The sequence below is a fragment of the Gallus gallus genome, chromosome W, assembly GCF_016699485.2.
Source record: "Gallus gallus isolate bGalGal1 chromosome W, bGalGal1.mat.broiler.GRCg7b, whole genome shotgun sequence".
Classification (NCBI taxonomy): Eukaryota; Metazoa; Chordata; class Aves; order Galliformes; family Phasianidae; genus Gallus; species Gallus gallus.
In genome coordinates, this window is record NC_052571.1 from 1,088,218 (window position 1) to 1,105,099 (window position 16,882).

At 42.9% G+C, this 16,882-nt stretch overlaps 1 protein-coding gene across 1 annotated transcript in view; it reads left to right on the forward strand.

Moving 5' to 3' along the window:
* Positions 1-16,882, forward strand: part of LOC100859467 (ras GTPase-activating protein 1-like) — a 161,929-nt gene that overhangs the window by 83,350 nt on the left and 61,697 nt on the right. The window contains exons 10-12 of the mRNA XM_040655196.2: positions 945-1,065; positions 2,613-2,769; positions 3,474-3,561. Coding sequence (XP_040511130.1) covers positions 945-1,065; positions 2,613-2,769; positions 3,474-3,561 — 366 coding nt within the window. The remainder of the gene's footprint in view (positions 1-944; positions 1,066-2,612; positions 2,770-3,473; positions 3,562-16,882) is intronic.

Genomic DNA, 16,882 nt, shown 5'->3' on the forward strand with positions numbered 1-16,882 from the left:
AGCCAGACCAAGAGCATGATCCTGAGAGAGTCCGGTGTACACCAAATATGTGGTGCACATTCACTAAGACTGCACCAGAAAGGTATGCCAGTACATTTGCAGCAATGTATGGCAGAGGTGGAAGAAGACCCCTTATAGATGATCTGGTTCATAGACTCCAAGGCTTTGAGTTGCATTTAAATCCTCTACGAGCTTGTGTTTCAGCCATCACAAGGATAGTTGAAAAGCTAGACAGAATGGAGAGCAAACAAGAAGATATAATAGACGAACTGTCTACCAAAGGTGATGCTGATGGATCCATGGTGGACGAGGACCAGAATTCCCAAAACCCTCCACTGGAAGAGCTGATCAACTTGGTGTCCTCCTGACCTATATCATCCAACATCTCAGCCATCAAAAGGGGACGTCCTCTTGTGAGAGGAAATGATAATGGTAAGACTATAACACGTCTTGCCTTGTGGCGTTACCTGCGTGACCATGGAGAAGATATGAAGAAGTGGCATAAGAAACCCACTTCTGCACTTAAAGCACGGATAAAAGAATTACAAGACGAATCCTTAATTACTCATTCCCAAAAGTTTTGATAGAAGACAGCTCGAAGCTAGAACCTATAAAGACTTGTGTAAATTTTATATAAATCACTGTGGAAGATGCTGATTTCTATTTTATATTAAGTACATACAGATGTTACTTTGTAAACATTGATTTGTATTTAAACCTTATTTTTTTCTTATATCATAATTCTGATCTAATCATCAGACAATAAATAGTCATGTTACATTTCTGGCAAAGATACTGTATTAAATTATATTGGTTTGTTAAAACATGACAGAACAATAATAGAGTTGGTAGTGTTCAATAAGATTTTTGTTTGCAGCTTCATTTTTTTACAGTGATTCATGTGCTTTAAAAAATAAACTGTTGATTTCTTCCTTATTTACCAGCATCAAGAACAAGTGCTTAATAATACAGTGGACGGAAAAGAAATCTACAATACAATTCGTCACAAAACAAAGGATGGTTTTTATAAAAATATTGTCAAAAAAGGTTATCTTCTAAAAAAAAGTGAGTTTGTTTCTGTAAAATATTTTCCTAAAAATAATATGCAGATCTCAATGCATGTTTTGTGTAGCACTGGTACTAGTGAAGGCAAAATTGAAGGGAGCATAAGGTTATAGAATGTCTTTAAAGGTTTTTTTCCTTAAATTCATTAATAGGAAGGCATAATACATAAATTTACATGCAGTATAAGGATGTAAATTGACAGTTCTTGTTGAAAAAATAAAGAAAGCAGAACAAAAACTTTACTCTTTTATCAAAGATAGTATTCATACTCATTAAACGAAGTGCACTTTTATAAAATTTATTCATATTAAATATGTGAATTGTTTAAATATAAGCTGATAGCATGAGTTAGCTATATTAATGTAAATCAGTGCATTCATTGGAGACCAGAGCTGGTTTAATTTTTGTTACTCCAAGTTAGATAATATGTTTAAATTAAAATGTGTATTCTGGTGTACAATACTAAACTAAAACAATAAGTTTCCGACACTGATCTGGATAGCAAACAAAAGTGAGAAAGAAGGCCAGTATTTAAATGTAGTCAAATATGAAAGATGCATTCAAAGGAAATAAAAACTTGATCCTCTGAATAAAGGAAGGAAAGCACCTCTTCTCTTGAGAGTGCAGTTTCTGTGAGAAGATAGAGTGATGTGGTAGAGTTGAGGAATCAGCTGAGAATAAACTTGAAAAAAAAATTAGGGATACTGAGATAATTTAAATGTGCAAGCAGGAGTACTGAGTTGGTGCGCAGAGACATACCTACTCGCATCTAGGACAGACATTCAATAAAAACACTCTTCCCTTTAGTGGAGAATAATAACTAGATGTTAAAGTTGGTTTTCCAAAACAGTGAGTACTAGTGCTTGTTTATGGAAGAATGTGGGGGTTCTATAATGATCAAGTTGAAAATTAATGATGAATGTTTTTCTAAAAGATACTTTGAAGATACTCTGGGTTATTTTTTTCTTTTGTTTTTCTCAGAAATGTGGTACTGGCCAAATCATTAGATGTAGGTGTGTTTGGGGCATGGTTCTGATCCAAGTTTGTGTATATTATATTCCCATTTCTATTATTTATCATATGGTTTTACAATATTGTGATGCAATCTGTTATATTGATGAGTTGGTAAGAGTTTAAGAATAATTTTCTTATGTCAAGAGAAATCTATTTCTTAATTTAAAATAGCTGTAATAAATTGGATCACTTACAGCATCACGTATAATTTGCAAACTGCATAGACAATCTTCTCATTGATATGAATAGAGTAGTCTGGGTAGCTTGTGTATGCTTGCTTAATCCTGTTGAGTTCAGTGAAAATGTTTAGAGAACGATTTATAAATATACCTGAATATGTGAAGAGGGTTTGGTTTTAAGGTAGATGTTGCAAAAAAATTGAATGTGTTTACTGATACTGTTGCTTAAGGATGATTAATTGCATGTTGTTCTGTTTGTATTTTGACAAAAATCTTTCTGCCCTCATTTTTCTGTTTACAAAATTTACACTTTTTTAAAAACTATATTGTAACTTCCTACTCCCTTTTCTACAGGCAAAGGGAAGAGATGGAAGAACTTGTATTTTATATTGGAGGGAAATGATTCTCAGCTTATTTATTTTGAAAGTGAAAAACGAGCCACAAAACCTAAAGGACTAATAGATCTTAGTGTGTGTTCAGTCTATGGAGTACATGACAGTTTATTTGGCAGGTAGGACAATAACTTGTAATTATTGTACATGAAGCAGGGCAGTTAACTGCTAGTTTGGGATGTATGATACACAGAAAATATTTCACTTATGAACAAGTTGACCTGCTAATGTATTTTTGGTTGATTGTGTTTTTCTTGTTGCTTATTTTATTTTTTTTAAGCTTTTGCTCATTGTGAAAAGAAAGCATGTAACTCTTGGTTCATATTGTTTTATTCCATTGTTGGTATAGATTGCAAGAGCATATGTAGACAGATTTAACTGATTAATGGTAACTTGATTGCTAGCAACTGTTCATAAATTCTAGTAAGAAATTTTAGAACTTAGTTTTAAGATTTTCCTGTGTGTAATATGGTGCAATAATGATTTGGATTCTTGCATTGTCATTTCTTAATGTTGTGTATTAATTGATCCACATTTCATAACATAGGTCTTAAAAAAGGTTATGAGGCAACTGTATTGAAGGTTTTTATCCTATTGAACAAAAAATTTGATAAGATCAAGGATTTTGTCAATTCAAAAAAATCTTTTGTTGATAGATATTATAGAACTCACAGTTTAAAACTATGCTATGTTCAGTGTTCCATACAGTGAAACGGTATAAATGTATTAGTTCAGTGTGAACTTGGTTTTGGCAGAGATCAAGAAATGGAGGCATTTGTCAATACTACAAGATTAATAAACCTTATGGTGTTTTTTTTTTAAGGCCAAACTGTTTTCAGATAGTAGTTCAGCACTTCAGTGAAGAGCATTACATCTTTTACTTTGCAGGAGAAACTCCAGAACAAACACAGGTAAGAGCCTTTGATGATAAATATATATTTTTAAGTATTATTTTCCTGTAATGTTCAGCAATATTACCCTTCTGTAATAGAAAGCAAACATACCACAGACTATGGGCAAGTCTACATTAACAAATATTACTATGCAACAGTAGCAGATTTGTAAGGGAAATTGTTGCTACTGAGAATCCAGCACAAGTTTGCACAAGTTCTAGTCTGGTCTCAAGGACTGTAATCTCATTAGTTTCCATTAGTAGTTCAGTCCAAATAAATTTTTTTTCTCCAAAACTCTTCTTTGTTATGAATCCAAACATGGTAAGTCCTTTAAGAGCACTTCTTGATGTGAACAAAAATGCTGATGCAGGTATGTCCTGCAATCAAAATCTCTTGAGCATTTTACAGTTATTTGTTCTGACCATTAATTGGTGGCTGTTTATAGTTTTGGGCACTGATCATGTGTCAACGGTTTAAGGGCTGGTCCGGCCCGGTTCCGCAACTACTGGGGCGGAGGGTTTTTGCAAAATTCGTGCCTCCAGGAAGGGAATATGCCATGATCTTTGGCCCAAGTATTTACAAGGGAATTTTTGAAATGAGTCCCATTGTCTGATTCAACTCTCTCTGGGGTACCATGTCTCCAGAGAACTTGTTTCTCGAGGCCTAATACGGTGTTTCGAGCGGTAGCATGGGGTCCTTCATATGTTTCAAGCCAACCAGTGGTCGCTTCCACCATAAGCTCATAACGCTTACCATTGCGAGATCGGGGCAAGGTGATATAATCAACCTGCCACACCTCCCCATATTTATACTTTTGCCATCGCCCTTCCTCCCAGAGAAATTTCATCGTCTTGGCTTGTTTAATTATGGCACACGTTTCACAGTCATGAATAACTTGTGCAATAGTGTCCATAGTTAAGTCCACCCCTCGATCTCTAGCCCATTTATATGTTGCATCTCTTCCTTGATGACCCGAAGTTTCATGGGCCCACCGAGCTAGAAATCATTCACTCTTGTTCTGCCAGTCCAAGTCTATTTGAGCCACCTCAATTTTGGCAGCTCCATCTACCTGATGGTTATTTTGTTGTTCTTCAGTAGCCCGATTCTTGGGCACATGAGCATCTACATGGCGCACCTTTACAACTATATTGCTGCCTGAATAAAGAATATAGTCATGAGTCAGTATAAAGATAAAGCACTGGCCACCCCTCCCGTTCAGCGACATCTAAGGCTAGTTGGACAGCCTTGACGTCTGCAAACTGACTTGATTCTCCTTTACCTTCAGTGGCCTCTGCAACTTGTCGTGTCGGGTTCCACACAGCAGCTTTCCATCTGCGATGCTTCCCCACAATACGACACGATCCATCTGTGAACAGGGCATATTTCTTTTCATTTCCTGGTAGTTCATTGTATGGTGGGGCTTCTGTAGCACGTGATACCTCCTCTCCTGGTGATGTTTCAAACTTTTTACCTTCAGGCCAGTCCATGATCACCTCTAAGATTCTTGGACGACTGAGGTTCCCCATCCGAGCTTGTTGCGTAATAAGTGCAATCCACTTACTCCAAGTGGCATCAGTAGCATGATGGACAGAGGGAACCTTTCTCTTGAACATGAAGTTCAACACTGGCAATCAAGGTGCTAGAAGTAGCTGCGTTTCAATACCGACTAGTTCAGAAGCAGCTTGAATCCCCTCATATGCAGCTAAGATCTCCTTCTCAGTTGGAGTGTAGCACTCCTCAGACCCCCTGTAGGCCCGACTCCAGAATCCCAGGGGTCTGCCTCGGGTCTCTCCTGAGGCTCTTTGCCACAAACTCCAGGTGGGACCTTTCTCTCCAGCAGCAGTATAGAGGATGTTCTTTACATCCTGTCCCGTCCGTACTGGCCCCAGGGCCACGGCACGGGCTATCTCCTGCTTAATCTGCTCAAAAGCCTGCTGCTGTTCAGGACCCCACGTAAAATCATTCTTCTTCTGTGACACCTGATACAGGGGGCTTACAATAAGGCTATAGTTTGGAACATGCATTCTCCAAAAGCCCACTACGCCCAGAAAAGACTGTGTCTCTTATTAGTGGGCGGAGACATGGCAGTGATTTTGTCAACCACATCCATTGGGATGCGACGACGTCCATCTTGTCACTTTATACCTAGGAACTGAATCTCTTGTGCAGGTCCTTTCACTTTGCTACGCTTAATAGCGAAACCAGCACTAAGAAGGATCTGGATTACTTGCTCTCCTTTCTCAAAAACTTCCCTTGCTGTATTGCCCCACACAATAATATCGTCAATGTACTGTAAGTGGTCAGGAGCATCTCCCTGTTCCAGTGCAGCTTGAATCAACCCATGGCAAATTGTTGGGCTGTGTTTCCACCCCTGGGGCAAACGATTCCAGGTATACTGAACGCCCCTCCAGGTGAAAGCAAACTGTGGCCTACATTCCGTGGCCAATGGAATGGAAAAGAAAGCATTAGCAATGTCAGTGGTGGCATACCACTTGGCTGCTTTTGACTCCAGTCCATATTGGAGTTCTAACATGTCCGGCACAGCAGCACTCGGGGGGGGTGTGACTTCATTCAGGCCACGGTAGTCTACCATCAGCCTCCATTCTCCACTGGCTTTACGCACTGGCCATATGGGGCTGTTAAGAGGTGAGCGAGTTCTGCTGATCACTCCCTGACTCTCTAGTTGACGAATCAACTTCTGAGTGGACAGCAAGGAATTCCAGTTAGTGCGGTACTGCCGTCTGTGTACCGTTTTTGTAGCAATCGGTACCTGTTGCTCTTTTACTCTTAGCATTCCCACAACAGACAGATCTTCTGATAGGCCAGGCAATGCAGACAACTGTGTAACACCTTCTGTGTCTACAGCAGCTATTCCAAAGGCCCATCGATACATTTTGGGATCCTTAAAGTATCCCCTTCTGAGGTAATCAATACCAAGTATACATGGAGCCCCTGGACCAGTCACGATAGGATGCTATAGCCAGTCTTTGCCAGTGAGACTTATTTCAGCCTCCAACACAGTCAACTCTTGGGAACCCCCAGTCACCCCATGAATATAAATTGATTTTGTCCCTTGGTGACTCGAGGGCATTAGCGTACACTGTGCACCAGTGTCTACCAGTGCCTTAAATTTCTGTGGTTCTGATGTGCCAGGCCATCTATGTATGGTCGGATGTAGGTCGGGAGGACTCCATGTTAATCAGCTCTTCCAGTGGAGGGTTTTGGGAATTCTGGTCCTCGTCCACCATGGATCCATCAGCATCACCTTTGGTAGACAGTTCGTCTATTATATCTTCTTGTTTGCTCTCCATTCTGTCTAGCTTTTCAACTATCCTTGTGATGGCTGAAACACAAGCTCGTAGAGGATTTAAATGCAACTCAAAGTCTTGGAGTCTATGAACCAGATCATCTATAAGGGGTCTTCTTTCCCCTCTGCCATACATTGCTGCAAATGTACTGGCATACCTTTCTGGTGCAGTCTTAGTGAATGTGCACCACATATTTGGTGTACACCGGACTCTCTCAGGATCATGCTCTTGGTCTGGCTCGTCAGGGATGAAGTCGGGGCTGTATATCATTTCCACCACGGCACATTCTCTCAAATAACGGATGCCTTTTTCCATATCAGTCCATTTCCTTTTCTCAGGCATGAGATCATCTTTAAAGGGGTGTTTTTCTCTCACGGCTAACAACATCCGCTTCCAGAGGGTGAAGGCCTGGTTCTGGCATGTGCTAATACGTCTGTCAATGGCTGAGTCCCTAGCAATGCCACCAAGCTGACGAGCTTCTCTGCTATCTAGCCACACACTGTTAGCCCTACTGTCCCAGCATCGAAGTAACCAGGTGACAATAGGCTCATTGGGGTGGCGTGTGAAGTCCTTTCTCAGACCACGAATTTCGTTCATTTTCAAAGATCTATCCACAATGGTTATGATGTCTTGCTCACCTCTTGCTCTTTCAGGACTTCCTGCCCTCCTTGGTGTTTGTGCATGCAGTCTTATTGAGGGCATGGGCACTCCAGTTCCTTGGAGCCTCTCCACCGGACCTCTTTCCTCCTCTTCTCTTACATCGCCTGCTTCTTCTACTTCACCCTCCTGCTCTTCTCTTACATCGCCTGCTTCTTCTACTTCACCCTCCTCCTCTTCTCTTACATTGACTGCTTCCTCTACTACACCCTCCTCCTCTTTCTTCTGTTCTGAGTGGAAATTCGTTTCGTTTTCCGTCCTCTTACAGGGGCAACTGACATTGATTCTGGTGCCTCCTGCGATTGATCAGGTTGGTCAGTCCCGATGCTCTTACTCTCCAGCTCGTCTCTGAGTGTATCTCGCTGAATTATGAGAGTGCTTAGTTCAGATTCAAGCTTGGCTTGATGAGACTGAATTTTGGTTATCTCACTTTGGAGACTGAATTGTGTGTGCTGGAGGGCATCTCGCTCAGTTCGGAGTACATCCCGTTTGAACTTGAGGCAGTTCCTCTCGGACTGGAGTGTGTCTCGCTCAGACCGGGGATTCTCCTTCTCGCCTTGGAGATTCTCTCGCTCAGCCCGGAAGTTATCCTTCTCAGACTGGAAACCCTTTCGCTCGGCCCAGAGACTCTCCTTCTCGGCTAGGAAAATCCTTCTCTCAATTTCTAGAATTCTTTCCCTCTCTGGGATAGTATTAAATAAGGCCCAATAAGCATTAGCCAGGCCCCAAATCATTTGTGCCTCCTCAGATCTGCCTAGGCCACAACATCTCTGTCTCAAATATCTGTTCAGGCTCTCAGGATCTTTTAGGTGTTCAGGAGTAAAGTTCCATGACACCGAACATGTCCATCTCTCTAAAGTCTCTCCCAAGTCTCTCCATACACCCTGCCACTCAGTATTCTCTGGTTTTGGAGGGGACTTCTTCAGAATACAGTAATTCCAGATACTGAGTGAAATAATTACAGTGGCAAACAGTGCATTCAGGGAGATTAACAACGTGGTCAGGTGAGCATTCAAACAATCCATAAAGGATTCGCAAGAGAGACTGGGAACCCGCTTCAAAATCACAAGTTCTGTGAAATTAGTAGCTCGCCCTTCAAACTGGTTTAAAGCACAAAGGAGAATCATTTTTTTCCTTCCTCTTTACTAAAGCAAGATAGCAGTGCTCAAAGTTTACAAAATATCTCAGAATATTGGCAGTCTGCCTGGACTTTCAAGGTCAAGTTTTTCAGTGAGCGCCTATGAAAGAGATAAACTTTCCTAACGAAGCTCTCCAAGAGCAAAGAGAGATTCGTTCTAAAAAGCTAAAAAGCAGCTGTTTGCTTGCATCCTCCACCAAAAATGTCAACAGTTTAAGGGCTGGTCCGGCCCCGTTCTGTGACTAGTGGAGTGGAGGGATTTTGCAAAATCCGCACCTCCAGGAAGGGAAACAGGGGACCCCAAAATAATTAAAAACAGCGGCAACGATCTGAGGAGAAACAAACTAATTTCCTAAATATAGTATTGGAATGTAAGATAGCACACTATAATACAATATAAATCAACAATAATTGAGAGAAAGATTGTCCAAGAGCCAAAGGCCTTACGCTAATACTGAAGCCTTGCGTGCAGTCGGGAGCAGCAGTAGCGAGCTGATCCGACAGGGATCACGGCGAGACGAGAAGAGAGACAAGTCAGATGACCTGCGCCCTTATATCTGTTCCCTTGAGCAGGAATGATAACAGTACTCGAAATGGCTCTTGGGGAACGTAGTTCTTCTTCTCTTCCAGACAGGTACCCGGAACTAAAGCATTTGCTCCTTAGCTCCCAGTACACTGCATGATGTTGTGATGTGGAATGCTGATAACCAAAAATCATAAAACCATGACATCATGCATGCAAAGTTAGGTACTTCTATTTGTTCTTATTTTGAAAAAAACTTCCTTTTGTGGAAACTTCTGAATGCCAAAACTTCTCCCACAAAGTGGTTTACCTTAGAATAGCTCCCATATAGAATGTACCTGTATTTTAAAAATGTGGAAGGCAATTGACACAGTTCTGGGCCAGTTTGGCCCGGTTCGGTGACTAAATGGGATGGGGGAGACCCACAGACCCATGCCCTGAGATTAAGGGGAAAGGGGAAAGGTGATGAGATGGGCCTAAATCAGACCCAGTCTGATCCGCTCCTCTGATTATTATCCTTTATTGATCAGGCTGGCAGTGATGAGGTCACTGACTGAAGCCTAAGGATTACCAAAAATGATTTCAGGGGACTGGGGCAATTAGTTGATAGAGCAGGCATACAGGTAGCATTTTCCTCTATTCCTTCAGTGGCAGGGAAGGACAGTGAGAGGAGCAGGAAAACCCATCTTATAAAGACATGGCTTAGAGGCTGGTGCAAACGCAAGAATTTTAGGTTCTTTGATAATGGGGCATTGTCAACGGATTATGGGCAGGTTCATCCCAGTTCCGCGACTAGCGGGACAGGGGGACCAACATATTTGCACCCTGGGAAAAGGGATAAAGGGGAAAAGGATAGAGAGATGGGACTAAAAACAAAACAGCGGCAATGACCTGAAGAGAAACAAATTTACTAAATAAGATATTGGAATGCAAGATAACGCACTATATAATACATTATAATATAATATAATTAGAATTGAAGCTAATAAATCAAATAAACTGAGTGTCTGAAAACTGAAGGCCTTAATCTAATGCTGTGATGAAACGGCACCCGCAACAGAGACGAGCCAGGTGATTGACCTATGAAAGCCTTTTATCTTTTCCCCCTGAGCGGAAATGATAACAGAACAGTGAACAGTCCTCTGGGGGATGTAGTAGTTCTTCTCCTCTGGGACAGGTACCCAGACCTGAAGCATTAACTCTTCAACTCTCAGTGTACTACATGATGTTATGATGTGGAATACTGATAACCAAACATCATAAAACCATGACAGGTGGTTTACACAGCATCTGGCCTGAGGTCTGCTGATGGGTCTCACCTGTCTCAAAGGGGGAAATGGATCCTTGCCCAGGAGCTGGCAGGGCTTTAAACTAGATATGAAGGGGGAAGGGAACTGTATAACCAAAATGAAGAGACAGATGATGTGTTCTATGAGCAGCTGGCAGAAGTTGCGCGATTGCCAACCCTTGTCCTCATGGGAGACTTCAACTTCCCTGATATATGCTGGGAATACAACACAGCGCAGAAGAAACAGTCTAGGAAGTTTCTAGAGTGTATGGGAGATAACTTCCTTCTGCAGCTGGTGAGAGAGCCAACCAGGGGAGGCGCCCTGCTAGACCTGCTGTTCATAAACAGAGAAAGTCTGGTGGGAGATGTGGGGGTCGTGGGCTGTCTTGGACAGAGTGACCATGACAATTCTTGGTTGAGCCAGGAGAGGGGACAGCAAAACTACTACCTTGGACTTCCGGAGGGCGTACTTACCAGTTCAGGAGACTGGTAGGGAGGGTCCCTTGGGATTCAGTCTTGGAGGGTAAAGGGGTCCAGGAAGGCTGGTCGCTCCTCAAGAAGGAAGTCTTAAAGGTGCAGGAGCTGACTATTCCCCTCAGCCACAAAATGAGCAGGCAGGGAAGAAGACCTCTGTGAATGAAGAGGGAGCTTTTCCTGAGGCTCCAGGAGAAAAAGAGAATCTACCTCCTGTGGAAGAAGGGGTGAGCAACCTGGGGAGTGTACAAAGAAGTTCTTAGGATGTGCAGGGAGAAAATGAGAAAGGCAAAAGCCCAGCTTAAACTCAACTTGGCCGCTGGGGTAAAAGGAAACAAGAAGCTCTTTTACAAATATATTAACAGTAAGAGGAAGACCAAGGAGAATCTCCATCCTTTCCTGGATGCGGCTGGGAATGTGACCGCTGAGGTTCTCAATGCCTTATTTATGTCTATCTTTAAAAGTCAGACCAGTTATCCAGGCACTCACATGCTCAGGTACTGGTTCAGGCTGTGACCTAGGAATTCCACTGCAACTACTTTTCCGAAAGAGTGGTCAGGCGCTGGAATGACCTGCCCGGGGAGGTGGTGGAGGAACATTTAGACATTCTGTTGAGGGACATGGTTTGAGAGAACTATTGGTGATAGATGGATGGTTGGACTGGATGATCTTGGAGGTCTTTTCCAACCTCGGAGATTCTATGAATTCTATTACTCTAAATAGAAAACAGCAGTAACAATCTAAGGGAGAAAACTAATTTACTGAATATGATAGTGGAATGCTAGATAATATAATAAAATAGAATTGGAACTGAAGCTAATAAATCAAATAAAATGAGAAAGCATCTGTCACGGAGTTATCTAGCTAGATCTTTGACTGTGACGGGGGGGGGGCAGTAGGCTCATGGGCCCCCCCTAAATTCCCGAGAAAAAAACGGAGCAGCAGCAACGATCTAAGAAGAACTTATTTTACTAACTACGATGTTGGAATGCAAGATGACACGATATAATACAATCTAATTGGGAGTAAGGATAATAAATCAAATGAAATGAGAGAGAGCGAAAGAGCGATAGAGAGGGAGAGAGAGTGAGAGAGTTTCTGAAACTGAAAGCCCTACTTGATGAAGGCGCACGGCTTGGACGCACACCCACTCCTCTCCCTGGCAGCAAGCGAAAGTGAAAAAGACCGTGCACAACCAGATGACGTATCTTCCGTGATGTATCTTCCTTCTCTGACCGTGAGGTCCTCTGGGATACGTAGTTCTTCTCTTTTGTCCATGATGTTATGATGTGGAATACCAATAGCAAAGTTACAAAACCATGACAGCATCCAAAACCGAAGGCCTTACTCTAATGCTGAAGGTGAGATGGCTAGTGAGCGCACACTGTCAAGACAAGCTTTTCTGCAAAAAGGGGCATCTTGTGACTCGCAAGCTGTTTTATCTTTTCCTCTGAATGCAAAAGGGATACGGAACAGTGAATTCTTCTGGGATTTGTAGTTCTTCTCTTCTGAGAACCAGGTATCTGCAACTATTGACGATCCATGGAACTGGAGCATTAACTCTTCAACTCCCAGTGCACTACATGATGTTATGATGTGGAATACCGATAACAAAAATGAAAAAACCATGGCAGTGCTGTAAAGGATAAGACTGAAATTGTCTCCTTTTCTTTAATGATGCTATTAAATTGTACTTTGTGGGTAGATAGCAGATAGTTGAGCTATACCATTATGAATGTTAGTCAAAGCCTAAATTTTGTGCTTTATAAAGACTTAAAAAAATTGTGGATGGGGGATGAAAATGTGAGAATGAAACTATGGCTTATCTTTTACTTTCTGAAATATCCACTCTGCTCTCTTTGTTAGTGAGCAGAGAGAATGAAGGTGTAGGTTATAATTTTCAGTGTTTCTGTTTATGCTGCTTTGTTTTTTTGTTTGAAGCATATTTCCCCCAGTGATTCAGGTAGAGACAGTTAGAGAGCTCCTCCTCCATCTGCACTGTCACATGTCCATGGGACCAGGTGGGCTCCACCCTAGGGTGCTGAGGGAGCTGGCGGGGGTGATTGCTGAGCTGCTCTCGGCCATCTATCAGCGCTCCTGGTTATCTGGAGAGGTCCCAGAGGGTTGGAGTCTTGCTGATATGACTCCCATTTACAAGAAGGGCTGTAAGGAGGATCCAGGGAACTAAAGGCCTGTCACTCAGTACCAGGGAAAGTTATGGAACAAATCATCTTGGGTAAGATCACGTCACATGTGTGGCATCCAGGGGATCAGGCCCAGCCAGCACGGATTCATGAAAGGCAGGTCGTGCTTGACCAACCTCCTCCTCCTCCTTCTCCACCTCATCTCCTTCTATGACTGGGTGGCCAGACTGGTAGATGAGGGAAAAGCTGTTGATGTAGTCTACTTAGACTTCAGCAAAGCCTTTGACACAGTCTCCCACAGTATTCTCCTGGGAAAACTGGATGCCCGTGGCCAGGACAGGTATACTCTTCTCTGGGTAAAGAACTGGCTAGAGGGCTATGCCCAGTAGGTAGTAGTTAATGGAGTTAAGTCCAGCTGGCGACCTGTGACAAGTGGTGTCCCCCAGGCGTCGGTACTGGGGTCCATCTTGTTTAATATCTTTACTGATGACCTAGATGAGGGGATTGAGTGAACCCTCAGTAAGTTTGCAGATGACACCAAATTGGGAGGTAGTATCAATCTGCCTGAGGGTAGGGAGGTCCTTCAGAGGGATCTGGACAGGCTGGATTGGTGACTGAGGATGGCAACTGAGGATTCTCTCTTTGGTTAGCAAGAAACCATGGGAGTAAGTAACTATAGCTGTAAATACTTTTTGTGAGTATTTTGTTTTGTAGAGAGGTCTATTCTTAGTGGTTTGTTCTATTTTGCAAGCAGGTGTTCCATCTGGGCTCTGTATCATGCACTGGCCATGCGGATGTGGAGTACAAATGGAAAAAACCCTGCAGATCCGGAGAAGAATAAAAGCAGGAGAGAGTCTGTGGTGGGTGAGAGGGAAAGTGCACTTTGAAGCAGGGGATACCCTGCTGGCACTGCCTATCGCATCCATCGCCGGCGTGTTCCTTCTCTAAAAAGAAAAATCATGACCTTCCATGTAACTCTTTTCTTATGTTTAGCATGTTATCAATTGAGGCCTTGACTGAGTTATGATGATTATGTTACTAATATAATTAGTGCTATTATTTTATAGTGTGGTAATAGTTTGCTAATAAATAAAAAAAGGGTAAGTTGTAAGGGAGGATGGAAAGCTAAAAAAGGAAACTTGTGAATGTATATAAGTTATGTGAGAACCTGTAATAAACAATTTGGATCGTTCACATCTGAGTCCGAACAGGAACCCTTGAAAAGCAGACTGGTCAGAGAATGCGTTGCGAGAAACGCGAGGGAGGCCACGGAGAACATGTTGCGAGAAATGTGAGGCTCAGGGAAGCCACGGAGTGCACGTTGCAAGAAACACAAGGCTCGACATAGAAGCCTGTATGGGGTAGCGTTGTGAGAAACACAGCTGCCCAATGTTTCATTGCCCCTAACTGCTCCAATTGCTTCTCACTGGACGAAGGCTTAAGAACTTGCTGGAACAGGTACAAGATGGGTACCAGCACGATGGGTCCAACCATCTGTTTCGTCATCTGCTGTAACATGATCACCACACTTTCTTTCAGCTCAACCAAAACAGAATATATGGGTCACCCTTGCCAACAAGATGGGACAAGACACATTTTGTCAACCGTGTCACCATAGAACCCGTTCTTGACATGTTTGGTGGGACAACCCCTGAACAAATGGCCCATCCCAAATTCCGTTCCTGGGAGAGCATTCAACACGAGCACGGTAGTCAACAGATGGGATGGACGGGTACCCCATCTGCAACAGAGCAATCTTGAACCACAAGACCTGAAATTGTTGGGATCGGTTAAAATGGACTATTGTTTCTACTTTAACTATAGTGGAAAGAATCAATTGTTAGTTCAGTGTGTTAATTCTAGTTCAGCTGCTTATAGGAATCACTCTGCTTGGTGTAATTATACTTTCGCTAGCATCTCAAGATCTAGTAACTGTCCGCTTATTTTGCCAGCAGGTGTTTTTCTCATTTGCAGGGACAGGGCGTGGCCTGCTATCCCCTCTCACATCAAAGGAGGTCTCTGCAGTCTGGGGAGATTAATCCTATTAACACCTTATATTTCCATGATTATTCACCATCGAAAACGCTTTAAGCAAACTACACCCGAGGAAAATGAAGCGGCGGCAACAATCTAAGAAGGAGAACTTATTTTACTAACTATGATGTTGGGATGCAAGATGACACGATACAATACAATCTAATTGGGAGTAAGGATAATAAACCAAATGAAATGAGGGAGAGAGCGAAAGAGCGATAGAGAGGGAGAGAGAGAGAGAGTGAGAGAGTTTCCGAAACCGAAAGCCTTACTTGATGAAGGCGCCCGGCTTGGAAAGCACACCCACTCCTCTCCCGGCAGCAAGCGAAAGTGAAGAAGAACCGCGCGCAACCAGATGACGCATCTTCCGTGATGTGTCTTCCTTCTCTGACTGTGAGGTCCTCTGGGATACGCAGTTCTTCTCTTTTGTCCATGATGTTATGATGTGGAATACCAATACCGAAGTTACAAAACCATGACATTCCCCCCCTTATTCTACATCATTATATCATGCTTAATACATATACATAGAACTACTGACTGCACTCCCCCAACATCAAATTCCCTTGTGGTACACATTGAACATCCCCCTCTTTCTACATCACCCTCCAAGTGGACCCAGGTCCCTGGGAAAAAACAGTTCCACGGAGAGGTCTGCCCTTTCCAGAGGCTGGAAGGACCCAAACTGCTTTTCCCAACATGCTCTTTACATGTACTAAAGGGACCTTATCTCCCTCTACGGTATGTAGGGAGCTGGAATGGGTAGGACCATCACGATTGATAGATCCCCTAGTGTTGACCAACCAGGTGGCTTCTGCCAGATGCTTCTCCCAGTGCTTAAATGTTCCACCGCCCATTGCTTTCAGCATAGTTTTTAACAACCCATTGTATCGTTCAATCTTACCAGAAGCTGGTGCATGATAGGGAATATGATAAATCCATTCAATGCCATGTTCTTTGGCCCAAGTATTTATAAGAGAATTTTTAAAATGAGTCCCATTATCTGATTCAATTCTTTCTGGGGTGCCATGTCGCCACAGAACTTGTTCCTCCAGACCCAATATGGTGTTTCTGGCAGTAGCATGGGGTACTGCATATGTTTCAAGCCACCCAGTGGTCGTTTCCACCATGGTGAGCACATAACGCTTACCATTGCAGGATCGTGGCAAGGTGATATAGTCAATCTGCCACGCCTCCCCATATTTATACTTTTGCCATCGCCCTTCCTCCCAGAGAGGTTTCATCCTCTAGGCTTGTTTAATTATGGCGCATGTTTCACAGTCATGAATAACTTGTGCAATAGCATCCATAGTTAAGTCCACCCCTCGGTCTCTAGCCCACTTATACGTTGCATCTCTCCCTTGATGGCCCGAGGTCTCATGGGCCCACCGAGCTAGAAATAATTCACCCTTGTTCTGCCAGTCCAAGTCTATTTGAGCCACCTCAATTTTGGCAGCCTGATCTACCTGATGGTTATTTTTCCGTTCTTCCGTAGCCCGACTCTTGGGCACATGAGCATCTACATGACGCACCTTTACCACCATATTCTTTATTCGGGCAGCAATGTCTTTCCACAGTTCAGCAGACCAAACAGGTTTACCCCTCCTTTGCCAGTTATTTTGCTCCCACTGCTGCAACCACCCCCATAAGGCATTCGCCACCATCCATGAGTCAGTATAAAGATAAAGCACTGGCCACCCCTCCCGTTCAGCGACATCTAAGGCTAGTTGGACAGCCTTGACCTCTGCAAACTGACTTGATTCTCCTTTACCT